Below are 20902 nucleotides of genomic sequence, written 5' to 3'. Positions count from 1 at the left end.
AGCGAGACACAATGTCCCAGATGTGCTCAATTGGATTCAGGTCTGGGGAACGGGCAGGCCAGTCCAATGCCTTCATGTTGCAGGAACTGCTGACACACTCCAGCCACATGAGGTCTAGCACTGTCTTGCATTAGGAGGAACCCAGGGCCAACCGCACCAGCATATGGTCTCACACGGGGTCTGAGGATCTCATCTCGGTACCTAACGGCAGTCAGGCAACCTCTGACGAGCACATGGAGGGCTGTGTGGCCCTCCAAAGAAATGCCACTCCACACCATCATTGACCCACTGCCAAACCAGTCATGCTGGAGGATGTTCCAGGCAGCAGAACGTTCTCCACGGCGTCTCCAGACTCTGTCACGTCTGTCACACGTGCTCAGTGTGAACCTGCTTTCATCTGTGAAGAGCACAGGGCGCCAGTAGCGAATTTGCCAATCTTGGTGTTCTCTGGCAAATGCCAAACATCCTGCATGGTGTTGGGCTGTAAGCACAACCCCCACTTGTGGACATCAGGCCCTCATACCACCCTCATGGAGTCTGTTTCTGACTGTTTAGCAGACACATGCACATTTGTGGCCAACTGGAGCTCATCTGGCAGTGCTCCTCCTGTTCCTCCTTGTACAAAAAAGGAGGTAGCAGTCCTGCTGGTGGGTTGTTGCCCTCCCACGGCCTCCTCCACATCTCCTGGTGTACTGGCTTGTCTCCTGGTAGTGCCTTCATGCTCTGGACACAACGCTGACAGACACAGCAAACCTTGCCACAGCTCGCATTGATGTGCCATCCTGGATGAGCTGCACTACCTGAGCCACTTTTGTGGGTTGTAGACTCCGTCTCATGCTACCACTAGACTGAAAGCACCATCAGCATTCAAACATGACCAAAACATCAGCCAGAAAGCATCGGAACTGAGAAGTGGTCTGTGGTCACCATCTGCAGAACCACTCCTTTATATATATATGTATGTATTAGAGAGGCTTAATACAAGCTCAAGCTGATGTTAGGTCAACAGTGAGAACAGCAAAAAACACTGCAACCTTGAATGTGCCCATGCTCCGCTGTAATTAGATCAGTACACACTCTGTGCCAGACCAATGCATGTCACCTCAGCTGACAGTTTGCATCATCCTAGCTTGACAATCTTAATGCTACTTGTAAAGCTTATTAAAATAAGCGAGACTTAGGAGGGTGCACTCATTACATGCAACTATCTGTGTTAAGAAATACATTAAAGTTGACAGTTAAGCTGTAGCAATAAGGCTCACACAGCTTAAATTGCAAATTAACATTAGCAGTCACTTCTTGTCAGTTTACCTGCTCTGAGTACAATGCATAAAATAAAAAAACACAAATGCCAATGTTTTTTATTGTGCTCTTCTTTGCAATGTAGAAGTCCTTGATTTAAAAGTATTCTCTATGGTTTGTATGTTGTTGTCAATTAAATATGTAACAAAAGTGTTTGCGCTGCTTTGACATTAAATTTATCATCCAATTATTGGGAAACAGGGGACTGGTGGGGGGGGGGGGGGGGGGGGGGGGGAATATGAGGACAGTAGTTTGAAGTTTTTTTTTTTAGTTTTTTTTTAGGGCAATTTTTTATTTGTTTTCTTCCAACATTGTGAAGTAGATAGATTTGCGTTATGTAATAAAATTTGCCATCTTGCAGGCAGATTTACAGATTCTCACCAATGTTCTAGTTAATTCTACTTTAGGGTTACTCTAGGTTGCATCTTATTACCATGAAGTATGTTCGATTTTTGAGTGCAAGAGTTGCACCGTTATCATTCCAGCTTAATTTTAATTTATCCACTCTACTCTGTCCTCCAAAATGTATTCATAGTTTACGACTTAACTATCATGAATATGGTTATTTATTTTTATATAATCTTGAAATCATTTCTTCCACCATCTACCAATATCTTATTACATCACATATGTGGTGATTTTATCGTTAACATGTGTAACAAAATGTAGGCTTTTTGTTTCCTTTAATACGTTATTTTGTTTGTGTATAAAAGGCATAAAAATGTATGCACTGGGACATACAAATAACTTTTTAATTAGAAAGTCTTGCTACACATTTTTTTGTTTTCTTAAAGTGATTTTTAAGACTAGCCATTCTTATGAGCCATTTAGTATCATAAATAATAAATTAAATAAATTCAGTAAAGAGGATTAAACAGCCATAAATGCAGTTCTTGACCCTCTTCATAAGTCCAAAATTGCTCATGGAGTAATGCTAAAAGTAGAAGGGTAACTAAACCTTTGCATATGACATCATTAGTTTTTGAATACAAAGGCAAACTAATCTTTTAATAAAGTCATGTTTCCATAACAATGTATTCTACTCATTGTTATACTCTATCGATCTATCTATATATCTATCATATATACACTATTCACAAAAAGTTAGGGATATTCAGCTTTTGGGTGAAATTTCACAACAAGCCTAAAATGCATTCAAACCTGTACAGGTGAACTTAATGTGATCTTCTCTAAGCTTTTAAATGCACATGTCCAACTGTTAAATGTTTCAATAAATTTTGCACAAGTTGCTGTTCCCTAACAAGGAGCTTAACAGCAAAAATCACGGCAGGTGTGTGATCCTTGAATTGACCAATAAATGTCCTGGTTCAATTAGAGCTGGTGTTTAAACAGTTGTCCTCATCATGCTGTTCACATTTTGACATCATGAGACCAAGACGACACCTAACAATGGAACAACAGTCCCTTGCCATTGCGATGCTTCAAACAGGACGTTCTCAGACAGAAGTGGCCACTGAGCTTGGAGTGTCACAGAGTGTCATCAGCAGGTTGCAACAGAGATATGGAGAGACTGGAAGAGTCACAGAAAGGCCTAGAAGTGGACGTCCTTTGGCCACATCCCGTGCTGATGACCGCTACATTGTGAACACTGCCCTGAGAAACCGGATGATGAATGCCACTCAACTCCAGGCACGTTTAAGAGAGGTGAGAGGCACCCAAGTGTCACGTCAGACCATTCGAAACTGTTTACATCAGCGTGGTCTGCGTACTAGACGACCTGCACGGGTACCTGACCAAACCACCAGGCACAGGCATCATCGTCTTGCATGGGCCAGGAACCAGTGGGCCTCAGTGCTGTTCTCTGATGGAAGTCGATTCACACTGAGCAGAAATGATGGCCGGCAACGATGTTGGAGACGTCAGGGAGAGCGCTATGCATCAGCCACTGTTGTCACCAGGCCAGTTTTTGGTGGTGGCGGTGTTACAGTGTGGGCAGGGGTGTCCACTTGGTACAGAACTGCCCTACACTTTGTGAATGGTACAGTGACAAGCCCATACTACCTGAATAACATCATTAATCCAGTGATTGTGCCCCTACATGAACAGCACAGGCCTAATTTCATCTTCATGGACGACAATGCTCCTGCTCATCGAGGCCGCATCATCAGGGAACGGCTGTTGGAGACTGGTGTACCTCAAATGGAATGGCCTGCACACTCTCCAGACCTGAATCCCATTGAAAACCTGTGGGATCAGCTGAGCCGTTGTGTAGAGGCTCGAGACCCTGCACCCCAGAACCTCAATGACCTGAGGGCTGCCCTTCAAGAAGAGTGGGATGCCATGCCTCAGCAGGCAATAAGTTGCCTTGTGAACAGCATGAGACGTCGTTGACAAGCTGTAATTGATGCTCAAGGGCACATGACGAGATATTGAGACGTTCAAATTTTTTGTTGTGGTGTAACTACCATTGTTGTTACCTTTTGTGTTGAATGAATTTTTTGAGATGAGGAAATCAGTAGTGCATCCTTCTACTTAAATGTCTTACTTTTATGATATATCACTGTAGCATGAACATTTCACCTGAAAGCCAAATATCCCTAACTTTTTGTGTGTATATATATATATATATATATATGCATATATGTATATATATATATATATATATATATATATACATATATATATATTTCCATATACATATACACATATATATATATATATATACATATATATATATATATACATATATATATTTCCATATACATTATATATATATATATATATATATATTTCCATATATATATATATATATATATATATATATATATATATATATAAATATATAGTAATATATATATATATTTGGAAAGAGGAACTCTTTTTCCTCTTCTTAATGTCACTGCCACCCAATATTTGAAATCCAGTGCTTAATTTTATAATTCATGTGTTGAACTGCAGGGGGATTTGAAAATGATTCATCAGAAAACACTCCCACAGACATACTGTACTCAGCCCTCACACACTTTACACACAAAAGTTCATGTCACTGTTTCTAAGGAAATGTCAACATTACGAAAACAGATGAAGAAGCTCATGTGGAATTTAAAGACTGCTCACTACCTCATCACTTCTTCCATTCGTCACTCCCTCAAAAAAAAAACCTCCCTGTTGAAAACAAATGGCCTCATACAGATCACGAATCAACCCGAGATAAAATGTTTTTTATTTAAAAGACTTTTGACATGGTGTATAGGAAGGCAAAGAAAAAACTTTTTTTTCCAGACAAACAGAAAGTTATTTATCTTAAAACATCCATAATAACTTTCTATAAAGAACAGTAAACATCATCACTGGAAGTTATTTATCAACTAATAAATACTCCTCTAGGCACATTTTTAAGAATTAAATCCCATTTTCCAAAGTCCTGAGAAAAGTGAAAAATAAAACTGCTTGTGAGACATGAAATACATGTTTAGATTACTGGATTCTACCTTAAAAGGCACATAAACTGGAAGTTGTTGTCAGTAGAAAAGAAGTTATTCACAGTTAAAACAAAAACTTATCCTGCTTAAAATCAGCTCCTCCATCCCTCCAGATCACACAGGACCAGCCTGTCAATAAACATGTCCTTTCATGCATGTTATCAGCAGTCGTTAGAGAAGAGTGTCCTCACAGTCCTCACTGTGTGTCATGAGATGCGTTTTCCTGCGAGCTGTGATGGCTGACCAGACTCGACACAGCATGCCGCCTCTGAAACAGCAGATTGTGAAAATGTTTGAACATCTAAACAAGATGTTATAAACAAATAATCTTAAAGAGCAATGGGACTTTTTGATGCAACATAGACTAAAGATGTAGACTGTCCCCTTCACAGGGTTATGCGTTCCTGCTTCTGCATGGACAGACATCGTTAAGGTGATGTGCAGCGGCAGCTCACCTTAATCCACAGTACATCAAGTCGTCCCTAGAGGCCATGGAGAGGAGGGAGTCCAAGGTGAACTCATGAGAAAGCAACTACAAATCAGGATTACACAGGTATGGGTTAACAGAAAGAACATGGCTAACTCTAAGCAACCTCAGAAGAAAAAAAAATGACAAGGTTGAGCTTAAGTTGAGTTTACTTTATCTATCGTGTCTTGATCCACAGGGATGGACTTCAGCCAGCGAACCAAAGCTCTCGTCTCCGGATTAGAGTTGTTCTTAGAGGTCAACTCGCCATCTATAATACAGATGTCAAACAACCAATAGGTTCCATCTGGCCTTGACACAAATTACAATCATGCACTATTAAATTATGCCAGTGTTGCACACAATGAAAACATCTGCCATGTTTCCGCTACCAGGCTATATAATCATTACTCAAAGACACAAAGCAAGTTTGAGCATAGAAACTGCTGAGCTCACAGCCAACGCCTCAAACCAGTCGAGCAGAAATAAGTCTGAAAGTGAGGCGTGGTAAGGGCTGATTGACTGACTTGTGTGATGAAACGCTTATCATAATCACTTGGCCCTTTGATGTAATACTGTTCTTGCTGCAGCTTGTGTTGCTTGTTGAGACTCCACACTGAGGTCTTGGAGAATGCCTTGCTCCCAAGAATACTGGAAAACATTTTCAGTTCTACTCAACAGAACTATTCTTTAATAAAAAAAAAAAAAAGCATTTGGTGGAATTGTATTATAATGACTTATATTTCCTGACATTTGACAAATCCCTGCATGGGTCGAAATTAAACAAAAATTATTTCAGGTCTGATTAGTCCAGTTTAACCAGTCATGAGATACTTGGTGGGCATTTAACAATATATTATCATCAAATGTTTTTTTTGTTTTTTTGTTACTGTATGACTACAAACAAATATATATATATATATATATATATATATATATATATATATATATATATATATATATATATATATATATATATATATATATATACATACATATATATATATACATATATATATATATATATACACACATACACACACACACACACACACACACACACACACACATTTTATTTATATTTTTTTTCCCCCAAAAAATCAACTTGGCACTAAAACTAAGGAAATTTGTATTTGGTCAAGCACTTCTTGTGGAACAATGGTTCTTAACAAATTTCATACAAAGTATTTATTTTCCTTTTAAATGGTGTGATGGGTGAACAAAATGCATTTGTAGTATGAGCAGCAGCATTAAAAATGTGGATTATGGCCATGAAAATTTGCCAAATCCTCTGTGCTAGTGCCTAACGGCTTATTTATCTATAGACTCCTGCTTTAAGGCCCTGGTATCCCAGGTGTTGAGACCTTTTTTAAGCTTCCAATTTGCCTTGTGTCTTCAGACTTTAATCATCCAATCCAATAAACAACACAAGAGTTTTTATTTTAATTTTCATAACCTAGGATGGGATATTCCCAGGCATTCCTACTGAATGCAGCTCTACTTTCCATGAAAACATTAGACAAGGATTGTCATGACTTGCCTCAGTTAATACCACAAATCCTATAATAAGACTTAAGTACAGGTGGACATTGCACAGCTTTTATTGACATAAAACAAAATAAGTTCAGCTACTAAAATCCAGATTAGACATGTTTTTGTGGTTTAAAAGAAGAAAAAAAAAGCACTTTACCTTCATCAGCAGTTGTTTTCCTCAGTGCGTCTATCTGTTCCTGTTTTCTCTGGACAGAGTTCTTCAACAGCTCCTGGTATTCTTGCTCCTTCTCACACAGCTGACTCAGCAGTCTGAGACAACAGACATCACCACTCAGCAGAAAATAAGGAAACTTATGTAGAAATACTCATTTTCTGCCAAAGAGGACTACTACTTGACAATGTCAGGTTAGATAGCTGCAAAAATAAAACTTCTTTACATGAATGGAAAGTAGACAACTAAAGACAACTTACCTCCTTGTTTCTTTTTGCAGGTCGCTCAGCTTCTCATTAAGAGGACAGCTGGTGTTATGGTTATCAGCTGGAGGGTTAAGCGTGACTGTAGGTACAATCCCATTCGTGAATGAGTCTGCTGGCGCCTCTGGCTGGCCAGGGACAAGAACTACAGGAGAGTCTGGATCCGCAGGATGCTTCTCTGGGGTGCTGTCTTCAATCTCAAAAGAGGACTGTAGCTGGAGTTTCAGCTCTGAGACAGCATGAGAGGTGACAGCGGGATCAGAGGAACACCCAATAAACAAGCAAACAACAACAAAAAAAAAGTAAATGAAAGGCTGGAGGCTGGAGAGCCTATTGGCTTCAGAACTGCTGTAATTCTTTATCGTACCAAAAACATTGAGATATTTTAGTCCATGTTGACACCATGGTAACACAATCATGTATTTCTCTTGCTCTGCCATAAATAGTTATAGTTTTCTGCTTGGTGGAGATCTCCTGGCTGGTGAAAACCACTTGAACATGGAAAACCTTTTCTGAAAATCCCCCAGTTTATGACAATTCATAACAAGACGGACAGGCAGACTGAGAAGATGTTCAGTGATGCCAAAGGGCTAAAAGTTGTGCTGAAAAATATCCAGCACATTGTTTCACCACAAGCGACCTCTGTTGTAAAGACAGTGTAAGAAGGAACCAAACTACCATGTCATTCACACAAGACTGCGCCCCTAACGTTTGAATAATACAGGAGAAGTCTGTCAGAACAACTTATTTCAGCCCATCTGAGTTTTGCTTGGTTCATATCTTGCTTGTATCAAGGGATTGTTTAAGTTTCAATCCGGCCACTAGCAAGGCATTTTTATCCAAGACTGTTGCACACTGTGTGCTTTTTCTTTTTTGAATGAAAATCCTAGATTATTTGTAGTTTCTGTAATAAACTCAAATTAGCTCATCTGTTGCCAACCTCCATGTCAGACCAAAGTCACCAAAATCATCTTTCCTCCTCATTCTGATTCCCGATGTCAACTTCATCCAATCCTGACTTTATGTGTCTAAATGTACACGTATGAATGAGTAAATGGCAGCTCCACCTGGTAGGAGGACAGTTATGGCCTCCTGTACAGCTTGTCTTAGCAGGTTATCCAGAGCAAACATCCAGTGAGGCTTCACCTGTTGTTGCCTCAGCACCTTATTCACCTACGTAGAGGAATAAATGGTTGAATGAGAATGTAAGGAAGTGGGTTCACATGCAGACGTTTAATCACAATAAAACTCCTCATTCTTAAGTGACTTACAGCATCTTGAAAGTTAAAGAGCACAGTGTGTAGGCTGGTCAAAGGTATTCTGAATGCAAAGAGGGTCGAACGAAGCTCCAGCAGGTTGTCGGTCAGCTGCTTTCTGTCTGGAGAGCGAATGTTGTCCCTCAGGCAGGTAATGAGTGTGGTGATGTGCTCTGCACTAAGCAATGACCCCTCATCATTCTTTAAAAGGAGAAGAGACATTCATTGAGATGCAATATTGTTGTTCTAATTCACAGGCTTTTGAAAAGGAATGGAAGGTCTAAAATGTGCCTTACAGGAAACTACTCAGTTAACAGTTTTCAGTTCTGTGTTGTGACCTGCTGGTGCAACTTATCCTTCCTCACCCACCTGGGGCAAAGAGGTCTGTAAATTGGAAACAACATGACTGATGTAGTCAGTGAGAACTCGGTGCAGTGTTGCCCTCCTTTCACTATCCTTTCGCAGCATAAAGAGACCCATATTCTCCTCTGTTGAAGCTGGACTGCTCATGTCTGACGCGGAGTCATCTGGTATTCTACACAGCAGGAGGTGATAAAGACACAGTTCAATCAGAAACTCCAAATTCAGATGCAAAAGCAAGCAGGAAATGTTCCGGAAAAAAAAAAAAAAGAAAAAAAAAACATATGATGAGGAAATGAACACATAAGTTATCAGTTAATGTGGGTTCTGCAGTTATTTCTAATGCAAGTTAGTTACTAATATCAGCTGTGGTATTTGGTGTAGTAACATTGCACCCTTTCTTTACAAGGACTGGTTACAACTTCACTCATCTGTCAAAGTAAAAACCGTGTGGAACGACACTGATGTGGCTCAACACTGAACACTAATCTCACTCACGACAGGAAGCTACTGGTGGTGGATGGGCTTTCTGAGATTTCATCTGCCCTCAGTGCAGACTGGCAACTTCTCAGGTCCAGAGAATAAGACAGGTCAACTGAGCTTGAGTATGAATTGGTGTCCTCCACAAGGATGGAGATAGGCACAGACATACTACGATGATAGTCAGCTGAAAAAGCGCGGAGAGACATTGTGTTTTAGAGGCATTCTTCCATTTCCGGCACGCACACAGCTGTCACAGCAAGCATGTTAACAAGTTTACACGAAATATTTATGACAACAGACTGGGTGAACAAAGCAGATGTGGTAAAGACAATGTGATCATGATGCAAAGAAGGGAGAAGCGTAAACTGAAAAATCATTACCAGAATTAGCTGAATCTCTAGGTTCTGATTCCCGTGGGGCTTTAGCCTTCTTTTTGGGGGAAGACCTGAGGAAGGCGTCCATCAGTAGCTTTGCAGCTGTGGCTCGGTCGTCTGGGTTTGGAACGAAACATTTCATGATGAAGCCCTTGGCCTCATCGGACATACACTCTGGAACCATGGGGTGGATTTTAAACATGCCCACCTTGAAGGGAAAAAAAACGTGACAGATCTTTAATAGTTTTTCCATGCAGTTGGTGATTCTGACTGTGGCTGTGCTGATGATTTATGTGAGTACTATTAAAAGATTCTAAGTTGTATATAGTATTATCTAGGTTCTAACGATAGCTACTTGTTGCATGACACTAAAAGAAATATTGTTACAGTCTAACCATGGCCAGATTTTCGGTTGTTTTCTGGTGCAATTTATCAATAACCATGAGAATTTTTTGCAATCATAGCCATATATGAACAGAGACATCATTACCAGCAACTTAGTACCTTGAACATGGCAGCCTGAGGACTTCCCAGCTCATGAAATGGTGTCTTGCCTGTTGCCATTTCTATGATAGTGCACCCCAGGGACCAGATATCTGCCGGCTTCCCATAACCTCGAGGTCCTTGGTCTATAATCTCTGGAGCCATGTACTGAAGAGTTCCTAATGGAAATGTGTTGCAACAATCACTAAATGCAACAGTTTGATCCATTTTAAATAGTAAAATGTATCCTTATAATGTAAGCACAGTAGGGAGTCTCACCGGTGAATGTCTCAGTACAGGGGTTAATCCCAGCTAACCTCTTAGATGTTCCAAAGTCAGAGATCTTCAACACTCCACTGTAGGTGTTGATCAGCACATTGTCACCCTGAAGCAGAGATGAAACACACACTACTACCATATATCACAAACGTGGTTTAAAAAAGTAGCAAAGACGGCTCTGCTCACCTTTATGTCTCTGTGAACTATTTGATTATCATGAAGGTATTTTAGCCCTTCGAGGATCTGTTTGGTGTAGAAAGTTATTGTGGCTTCATTGTCTTTCAGAGGACCCCATTTGGAGCGCAGCAACGATGACAAACTTCCTAAGAAGCAAGAATGTAGACTTTCCTAAGTTGATTCATTCCTACAAAAATAGTTTTTTTTCCCCTTCCAATAAAAACTCTTCTGGGTAGAATCCAGAAGGCAGAGACACAAATAGACTTGCTTAATGTATTTTCCTTTTCTGGAAAAGATATCATTTTCTTTGACTGTTTCATTGGAACCACCCAATGCTTAAAAGCTCATCCCTGAAGATGTTGCGTAATCACATGTGCACTAGCTCATCTGAACACATGACTTCCTCACAGCGTTATTTGAAGCTAATAATTGCATGAACTGAAACACATAGTTGAGATGGCAATTCACTTCATTATTACATGAAATCCAGTGTTATTATGCTGTAAAGAACCACAATGAGGTTTAGTCTTTTTTTTCCAGGATGACAAAAATGTTCTAAAACCCATCTTAAAAACAACAACATTACTACTAAACTAAAATACAAGCAAAATCCTCATAATCACTGAGTTAAATGATGTTAGAAATAATCAAATTATTGTGGTAGTGTGACTAAATCCAGACTTTAAAGTAATACTGCACAAGATTTTGACCTAAAAACAACATACTTCTGACTCATTTTGATCCTGCAGCCATCATTGCCCTGCAGCATTCCAAAACTAAGAAACTGTCTCTTGCTTTTTTTTTTTTTCCAACCCTGAGTCTCATGTTTCAGCTTGATTTCCCTGTACTGCACAGTATCACATGGCAACAGCCAGAACACAAGACATTAACACCCTCACAGCAACAAACATAACAATGTGACAGAGCAACATATAAGGCAAGAGTCAATGTGAGACTGACTTTTACTGGCTGGTGAGAGCTCAGAGAAGACAGAGGATGCAAGACGGATGGCAAATTAGCCTTCGTTAGAGGGCGCCAAAGTGTGAAAATCTGGCCAAGTTCAATACTGGTGCTTTAATGGAAACTTAGTGTCCAATTTAACCAGCCTACCCCGTTTCATTTACTTTAATTTTAGTCATTAAAAATGTGAAATGAACGTTTGAGTTTGAATAGGACAGACCATCTGCTTCACATATTAAATTTTCACAAACCAAAACAGATTAATCTGATCCAACATGAATGCCTTTCCCATAACATCAAGCCACTAAAACCATCATCCATTTTTCTGCCTAATGCTCATCTCAAATGCTTGAAAAAACACAATGGTGAAAAAGATTGTAATCAGTGAATGCTCTTTGAAACTAAAAATGCCAGTTGGTGTAAAAAGTCATTTTATCTCCCTGAACAAACAGTGCAAAAATGGCACAAGATAGCAGGGAGGCAAATCTGGAAGTTATTCTACTGACTACGACTCCACCACACCAACACAGAAACAGCTCTGTTGCTGGAAGCAAAACAATCAGCTTCTATGCCGTTTCTTCATGTGAACAAAAAACTATAGAATTTATCAAGAAAGCATTCCAATTAGTTTAAAGTGATCCAAATACTGCATATCAAATTCAAACACTTCTCAGTCCTTGGAGACCCTATAATAACAGTCTAATATAAATTAAGGATTTCTAGCACGCATAAGAACATTGTTCTCAAGGCTTATGAAAGCAATCATCCTGTTACAAAGCCACACAGTAAGAAAGGGAAATGTGGAGCTGAAAGCAGTGGCAGGGCTTTGTTATGCCCTGGAATTTCCAAAAAAACAAGGTGTGGCTTCTTTCTCAAGCAACAGAATTCCATATGGGACCTGCTGTTACTGCCAACAAAGAGTGTCAAAAGATGAAATTTTAGGGGTGGTACCTCCTGGCACTTCTTCCATGAAAATTTTGATGAAGCCATCTTGGCTGACGGAGCCCAGATACTGAACAATGTTCCGGTGTTTAAGTCTCTTGTGCAGCGCTATCTCCTCATGAAGCGGCTGGGAGTACCTGGGAGACGATAAGAAAAACTTCAACTACTGTAACAGTTATGTGCAACATATGAAGAGTGTTGGGGAAAAAAAAAAAAAAGAATAGACATAAAATACAGTGAATATAACAAATTACATTCAAGAGTATTTAAAATTTGATTAATCTGACATTTATTTATTTGAGTCCTTGTATGTATTTTTAACTGTTCTTTTTTTTATGTATCTCTTCATTATGTATCTCTTTATTTTACCATTTTATTATTATTTTATTTTCTTATGCTGTTTTTATTCACTGGCTGTTTCTGTACAGCACTTTGGTCAGCTGTTTGTTGTTTATACAGTGCTTTAGAAATGAAAACGGTATGGTAAAAATGTATTAGAAAACTTCAAAAACAAGTTGGGAAAAAAGAAAAAGTCACAACACCCCTCCATCTACCCTAGGATTTGTAGACAGCGATGTGTATCTGACCATACTGGTGACTGTCACTGCTGCCAAGTCCTTACCCACTAGGGATAATGCAGGTTAAAGACTTTTAATTGTGAGTGTTTCTCGTACGTGCTGTCCTTCTCGGGGATCTCCTTGATGGCAATACGAACTTGGTTGCTCAGGTCCCTTCCAGCATACACAACACCATACGTCCCTTTCCCAAGAACCACCTTGTCGCCATTCTCATTGGTCTCATAGATGTACTGCAGGATGAGATAAGGACAGCTTAAATAAAGCTGCAGTGACAAGAACATTTAAAATGAAGAGGAATTTTATATGCAATCCTGACATGAAAATGTGAGTTATGTATTTATCAAAATAGTAAATTATTTGGAAAAGGCTGCACTCTGTTTTGGGAAGGACTCTGTTTCCCAAGGGACTGGGATTTTTTCTGACTTTTAAGGCAAAAGAAGCCTAAAATTAGGGCACACAGGAATGAAGGCCCATGACTGACCTCTAGTATTCCCTCAGTTGGATGTTCTGGGTCCTGAGTGGGGCCTTCAGACTGCTGCAGCAGAGAGTTCACCAGCTCGCAGAAACTGGTGAGAAAACATTGACAGATAATTTCAAGCTGGTCAGGATTTCTCTTAATACAACCACAGAAAACATCAGCCATAAATGACAGATATTGAATTGATACCAATATTTCTTTTAAGGATGCACCAATATCAATGCCAGCGTGTGTACTGGTGTGTACTCGTACTTGGTATTAATCAAAGTGTACCAATACCACAACCGATACCACACTAGTCAAGCTAGTGTAGATGTGTTTGATGACATGCTTTGGACATGTTTTAAAAGAAATAAATGCCTTGAATGTTAAAATGTAACATTTGTTGTTTCATTAAAAGCTAGATCTTTGTTTCAAGACCACACATTTATAGTTGTATTTAGATAAAATGTGTCAAATCAAAATAAAACTTGTTGAAATTGTTAGATCTGTAATGTAAATATATTTTTATTGGTGAGGTAACTTCAGAAAGGATGGGTAATTTTTTTACAACCTAATGAAATCTTACACAGTTATAACAGCATTAATAACCATAGTCACAATAATGTTCACATAAACAGATTTGGTATTGGTAAATGTCGGTGTCTGCAGATATTCAAATGTCAGATATCTGTATTGGATCAGAACTCTCAAAAAGTGGATCGGCAGATGAGCAGGCATCTCACATACGGAGGCTATAGTACAGCTACCGGTTTGGGTTTGAATCCCAGCATGGACTCCTGTGCTGGATGTCATTGCTTTCCTGTCAAGCAGTCAGGTAAAACCCACTAGAGCCCAAAAAAATTATTCGAAAAGAGCATATATATGAAAAACAGAAAGACAAAAATAAAACTAGGAAAGGCTTCAGCTTCTGCAAAAACAAACTTGTTTGTAAAGAGTTTGAGAAAATGACCCAACTTCTGATCTAATTTATTACCTAACTACCTAACATAACTAATTTCCTAATGGCCTTATGGTTTCTGCCTTTTTTTCAGTCCTATCCAAAGATTATTCAAACATTTTCCTTTTTGTAAACAAAAAAAGCACAGTATGCCTTCTCACCTATCTGCTGGCACCGATGAGGTGCAGTTGTACAAGCACACACAGCCTACATGGTTCTTGGTATCCATCTGTTTTATACTTGTAGTCTTTAAAAGCCTCTTTTATGTTCATTTAGGGCTTTTATATTTAATTTAGGTACTGTAACTGGAGCAGGATAATGTGACTTGATGTTCCCCAGTTCACATCGAAGCCACTGTGCTCTGATCTCTGTTCTTCCAGTTTAGGAAGTGGTGCTCAGGAAACTTTTAAAATATATGAATTGGAGATTGTGCTGCTGATTTTTTTTTTTTCTTCATCTCCCCTCCTATTCTGCTCCAAATGTTTTGCCTGATAAAATAGCAGTTAAATAAAAGCAAGCAAATAAAAATAAGCATCTGTATGCATAACAGTGATGAGTTCTACTTTTCTCTTGGGGAGAATAATGCTTGGTGTATTCTTTGGACGTTGCAACTCTACAGATGTAGAAACTACATTAAAAAACCACCCACAGTACGGCCTTTTAAAAACCAGCAGATGCAACTTCCAACAATAGTTTTAGTTTCTCAGTTTGCAACTGCAAGAAATCTCAGTTTTACAGATTTTTTTAAGGAGGAAGTTCAAATTCAACTTTGCTTAGTAGATGGTATGATGTATTTATAAGAACTAAACCTTACTGTGGCGATAGACTGCTTTGAAGAAACAAAGGATCTGTTTTAAGGGGATTTTTCTGGAGGGCATGAAAGGAAGTATGACTTAAAATTTCATAACTATTCTCTTTATATCATTGACAACACTCAGTCTGAAAACTGTCTAACTTCAACCACTTGTAAACTGACAGCTTATTTTTATCCACCCAGTCAATCAGTTGATCAGCACGCAACTCATTGACCTTGCTTTACACTCAATCACACACACACACACACACACACACACACACACACACACACACACACACACACACACACACACACACACACACACACACACACACACACACGCTGCCTGTTGTATTTCTGCACATCTGTTAGTCACTTACCCCTTACAGTGGATCTCAGAGGGGAAGCAAAGCTGGAAGTCGTCCGAGTTGTAGTGGACATACAGGAAGCAGCTCCTCTCTTCAATCTTCGTAGCACTTTGGGGAAAATAAATGAAACACAGACAGATCCAGGTCATTTGTTGAAATGAAAAATATGCAAACTGATTTCTGAAGTACACAAAAGACTACAAAAAGCTAAAGTTTGATCTGAATGCTGATACTAAAAATCAGTATTTAGCGTTTCTGAGCAGCTTAGTAGGTGGCAGTTTTACTTATTTTCTACAAAAGGCCAAAATGGCAGACAAGACACGGTTAAAGTACACGGAATTGCTGATCAATAACTCCAGGGGAGTAAACAAACAAAAGAAAAAAAAGAAAAAACCTAAACTAACAAAGAAGAAAAAGCTGAAACTGTTTTGACAGAACAGAAATCCGAAGGGTTTGAAGATAACCCTCATGTTTTGGGTCTTTTGGCTTTCCTATGGGCTGAAACACACCCACAGCTGAGAGAAGTTTGCACTCCTCTTTACCTCACACCCCGAATTGCAGAAGCCGGAAAAGTCCACTGGTTTAAGCCTTTCTGCAGAATCAGATAAAAAGCAACAATCCTGAGTTTAAGACATTTAACTGCATTTAACTTTAATATGCACTGCAACACATGTAACAAACCAGTTTCTATTTGCATACGAGCACATTTGTGGCAGAGGAAAGCCATTTTTACACACACACACACACCTACTCCAAAAGAGCACGCCCACGCACTGACCTGTTCAAACATTTACTAAGCCATAAACGAGTTCCTATTGATTATGTAATATATTGCTATATATACATGGTATATCAGAAGGGTTCAAATACAATAGGAGTGCAACTCCTGCAGCGGGTGAGAAGGAAGGAAAAGGGCTGACATACCTTTAAAGGTGTGACATGTCTCAACTCAACAGTGCGACTTTCATCCTCTTCACTCACGCTCACAATAGCTGGTTGGAAGACTTTACTGGGCTCAAGAATGAGCACCTGAAACACAAATCCAAAATGTAAAGCTCCTTCACTGGCAGGATTATACATGCCAGGACAAACTACATGTCTGCAGTTTCTAGAGAAAATTAAACTCTTGCGTTTATGTTGTCATGGTTACTCTTAAGTGATCTGTGTCCTCTTACTGGGCAGTAGTCTGTTGAGACGCTGGGTTTGCAGGTCTGCAGAAGAAGCTCCATCCAGAAGTTCACCGTTTCTTGTTTAGGAGATCTCACCTCAGGCGTTTTGACAAATTGACGGTACAAGATGTACGTCTCCATGATGGATGCCAGGAACCTGAGGCAAACGCAAAAATGGTTTGTCCAAATGGAAAAAATATGAAATAAATCTGTATTTTCTCCAAATGCTTTCTCATCAACGGGATTAAAAAGCGTAAAAATCATTAAATGCACAATCTGCCTCTAACGGAGAAAAGGTTCAAGTCTCACCAAACAGGGGCTTTGAGTCTGTAGAGCTTCTCGGAGGCTTCGATTACTTTTCTGTTCTCGTTAGCGAGGATGTTTGCTCCGAGATAAAAACCGACATCCCAGTAGTCCTTCATCTTCTCCAAACTACCTTTTCTACCAAGCAGTGCATTTAAGGTCACACCTAGATATGGATGTAATAACACAGAGAAAAACAGCTCATCAAGTTACAAGCAGCTGGACCAGCGTACAGCTAAATAACCATTTAAAAATTGTGTCTGTGTGCTTGTATGACAACTGTGATGTTCAAAAACATGTGTGAAATACGATCCTGGTTCTAGTCAATAAATATACTCGAACAATGGGTACTGGGTTTTTAAAAAAAACCAAAACGCTATAACTATGCAATTTATAACAAAACATCAGTAATAACATGCAAAGATACATCAGTCAGCTAGAACATTATGACAACTGACTGGTGAAGTAAAAAAAAAAAGAAAAGAAATAAAAGCTTCAGTTTTCTCCAAACCTGAATGAGTTCAACATGCAAACTCCACATAGCAATGCCTCAGCCAAAATTAGAATCTGGAATTTTCTATCTAAATTAAGGTAAGACGTGACACCAGGATGCATCACAAGAAGAAGGCAAGTCAGCAGGGACAGTGTGATACGTCAAAGCAACATTCTGCTGGGAAACCTTTGGTCCTGCCCTTTATATTCATGTTAATATGATGCATCCCACCAACAAAAACACTGTTGCTGATTGTGGAAATAATTTCTGGTGGCAGTGCTGTCTTTCATCAGATCAATACAACCTGTAACCTTAAAAAAAAAGTGGCTCAAGAATGGAATGGTTGAAAGAATACAAAAGTTCAAGGTGTTGAGTTCTGCTCCAAATTCACTTGATCTCAATGTAACCAAGCATCTGCAGGACATACTGACAAAAAAAAAACAAGTCAGAGCCACAGAGGCCCAACCTTGAAACTTAAAAGACTTAAAAGGATCTGCTACTTATAGCTCAGAGCCAGATGCCTTGCCGTGTCAGGACTGCTCAGGGGGTCATAACAGTTTGAATAATACAAAATAAGCTCTAAAAATCCTCTAAAACCTCATCTATTCTTTCTTATGTGCTGTCCTGTTCTTAAAGAATAATCAAGAATAAAAAACAACTATTTTGCAGTGATATGCCACAGAAAATCACAAAAATCAACATGATTCACAACGATACAGTTATGTGTTTACGCCACTAAAGATGTTGAAATATTGCAACATTTCTGCTATAATAAGCTAGTTTTTAACCGTATGACACCTATTTTTCGCAGCTCAATCGAAGTCTCGAACTCATGTCCAGCTGCCATCAGCATGACCACACTGTTTATACCCGAGTGGAGAGTCGGCTCCATCTCAAAGGCTTTTCCATACCTGAAAAATAATAAAAATAAAAAATAAAAAAAAGTTGTATCAGACTGGGAGCCTGACATATATAACATAAAAGAAATAAAGCTTTAAGTCATATAAATAGGTAACTCTTTAGCAAGATCAGAGCAAAATTCAGACATGTGCTGCCTTTCACAGTTGTGGGAAAGGATTGCATGACTACATCAACAAACATACAAACTGGCTGTACCAATAAAAGGCCTGGTCTCTGCTGCGATGGTCAGTAAATCCCGAGCTCATGAACATGTCTTTGTATATCCGTCCACACAAGCAGAGCACATCTGATGCCACCTTGTCTCCCGACTCCACAATTGGGAGAATTGCATCCAGAGCCTTGGCACGATCTCCAGCTTTATTCCTCCTAATAAGGGAGGAAATTTAATAAGCTCTGCAATGATGCATGCTTTTTATACTTTGCCCCAAAAAACATGAGACTAAAACAGAAGAGATGACAATCGTTTCATTGTTGACCAAACCAAAATGAAATTGCAGACATAAACGCACCTGTTCAAAGCAAATATATAATGAAACTTGATATTCTGATGTCTTGCAACCAAACACATCGGTAGGTTGTTCAGAGTCTCCACAAAGTTGATCATGGCATCATAATCCTTAGGAAAAAAAAAACATTGCTCATAATGACTAAAGTGGTTTTAAATTTAAAAAAAAAAAAAAAAGTTTTTACGTGGACACATAAACACACACCTGAACGTCCCTGTAGGACAGTAGCAGGTTCATGACTATATCAGGGGTGAGCAGATCTACACTATCCAAGCGTTTTTGGATGTGATTCAACTCCTCACTCAGGGCTTGCCCGCTGAAGCGCTCCCGTGCCATGCGGATCTCGTGCCTGATTGACTCCCGGAAGTACTCGCTGTCATCACAGAGACAAAAGGAGACAAGCTATTCCACCATTTCACAATTTTAAATAATCCAAACAGGTGAAGTAGCACTTCACAAATGCTGGCTTTCAAAAGGATGAGCAAACGGGTGCTTAACACCGACATGATGACACTAGTGATCAGATCCCTTTAGTGTGAGACTGACCTGGACTGAATGTGCACGTTGTTCAGCAGATACACCAGCCTTTCCACCAGCGGGGTGAGAAGGGGCTCCAGCTGAAAACTGGGCTGCATCAAGTCCTTAATGCATGTCATCATTTTGGCATCACATGCAAACACTTTGCCCTGAGGCGACACCACATAAGGGATAAAGGTGTAACTCCCACACTGCTCCTGAAGGACAACAAAGCATGCATCTGTTTACACCACATCTTTTAGATCAGTTTGCAGCCAGTGCAATATTTTTATGTGGAATTGTGAAACTGCAATAACATTGAATCATTACAAATCAAGGTAAACAGATGTCTTGCAGCCTCTGCATCAAACTTTCTTTTAAGACCCTTACATGATAATTAAATTATAAATGATTCTATGATATGAGAATCACTTAAGTGACTAGACAATTTGACTTTTCAGGAGGTCTGGTTGTAACAATGTCCTTATTTCACTTGCTTTACCTTGAGAGCCAGTAGGTCACTGTCCTGCTTGTGACAATACAGGATGATGTTGTTAGTCATACTGAAACTCTCTCTCACTGCAAGGTGGAAGAAGAGGGACGGTGGACAGAAAGTGTCACTCATCGCCACCACTGCAACATCTGTAGGGAAGGTTTTTTTTTTAGAAGGGTTTCGGTGAGTATGCATAAATCAGCGCAACACTACGCCATTCAAAACTTCCCTCCGGTCTCACTGTCATGCCTGCACTTGCCTGCGTTGTAGAAACCATCCAGGATGTCTGTGGTTCCCAGCGAGATTCTCTCAGCCGAAATGGTTTTTAAAACGGCGTGCGCGTCCGCACAGGCTTCTTTCAGGCATTTCAGGGACAAGTTCTCCTCAGACTGCGGCAATGTCGCGTCTTCGTTGACGATGTAAGCTACGGACACCGCTCTCGTCCGACTTCGTGGAGAGACGATTTGTTTAGCCGAACCGCTGCTGATGCTCAGCTCCAACGCCAGAGGGTCCTGCCACAAACTTCCAGCAGACACCCACACTGGATCCTTCCTCTTCAGCTCGTGCAGGCTCATCCGCCTGCGCTCGGTCGTGTACATGTTCTGTACTTTTCCCCCCCCCAGAAGCTCAACTCAATGCATGTCCTCCGTCCGTTCGGGAAACTGGAGTTTTAGAAACGCAACAGTATTGTTGCTTGTTCTTGTAAATCCCCAGGTGCGCCGCCGCCTCCTCCTCTGCTCGCACCACGCATCCACAAACACTCCCACAACTCCTCTCCGCCTGAACCGCCCTCTCTCCCCCATAACCTCCTCCCCTTCTCCGCACCGCCTCACTCTCACATGACCTCC

General features: G+C 39.9%; 1 protein-coding gene across 1 annotated transcript; it reads right to left on the bottom strand.

The window, feature by feature from the left end:
* Positions 1-4518: 4518 nt before the first annotated feature.
* On the bottom strand, positions 4519-20659 carry LOC306756216 (mitogen-activated protein kinase kinase kinase 5). Its single transcript, XM_079240907.1, has 28 exons — positions 20314-20659; positions 20064-20203; positions 19592-19779; positions 19250-19418; positions 19049-19155; positions 18735-18905; positions 18417-18529; positions 17132-17291; positions 16829-16979; positions 16578-16682; positions 16196-16245; positions 15666-15761; positions 13553-13637; positions 13168-13301; positions 12503-12630; positions 10601-10737; positions 10415-10520; positions 10157-10314; positions 9659-9860; positions 9294-9462; positions 8805-8970; positions 8451-8636; positions 8247-8352; positions 7177-7408; positions 6902-7014; positions 5385-5482; positions 5201-5277; positions 4519-5013 (listed from the first exon to the last, which is right to left on the bottom strand). The coding sequence occupies exons 1-28, from the start codon at positions 20651-20653 to the stop codon at positions 4917-4919; spliced, it is 3984 nt and encodes a 1327-aa protein (XP_079097033.1). The 5' UTR covers positions 20654-20659; the 3' UTR covers positions 4519-4916.
* Between the last annotated feature and the right edge of the window lie 243 nt (positions 20660-20902).

Source organism: Telmatherina bonti, assembly GCF_933228915.1.
Source record: "Telmatherina bonti genome assembly, chromosome: 5".
Classification (NCBI taxonomy): Eukaryota; Metazoa; Chordata; class Actinopteri; order Atheriniformes; family Telmatherinidae; genus Telmatherina; species Telmatherina bonti.
The sequence above is the reverse complement of the archived record's forward strand: the minus strand, read 5'-3'. Positions and strand labels throughout refer to the sequence as shown.

What these genes read in the sequence shown, in the direction of transcription:
- LOC306756216 (XM_079240907.1), bottom strand. Translation starts at nt 20,653, where the DNA reads ATGTACACGACCGAGCGCAGGCGGATGAGCCTGCACGAGCTGAAGAGG. An exon ending in GGATGGTTTCTACAACGCAG is followed by an intron (nt 20,204 to 20,313) that starts GCAAGTGCAGGC and finishes CCTTCCCTACAG; the next exon opens with ATGTTGCAGTGGTGGCGATG. An exon ending in TACAGACCTCTTTGCCCCAG is followed by an intron (nt 8,637 to 8,804) that starts GTGGGTGAGGAA and finishes CTCCTTTTAAAG; the next exon opens with AATGATGAGGGGTCATTGCT.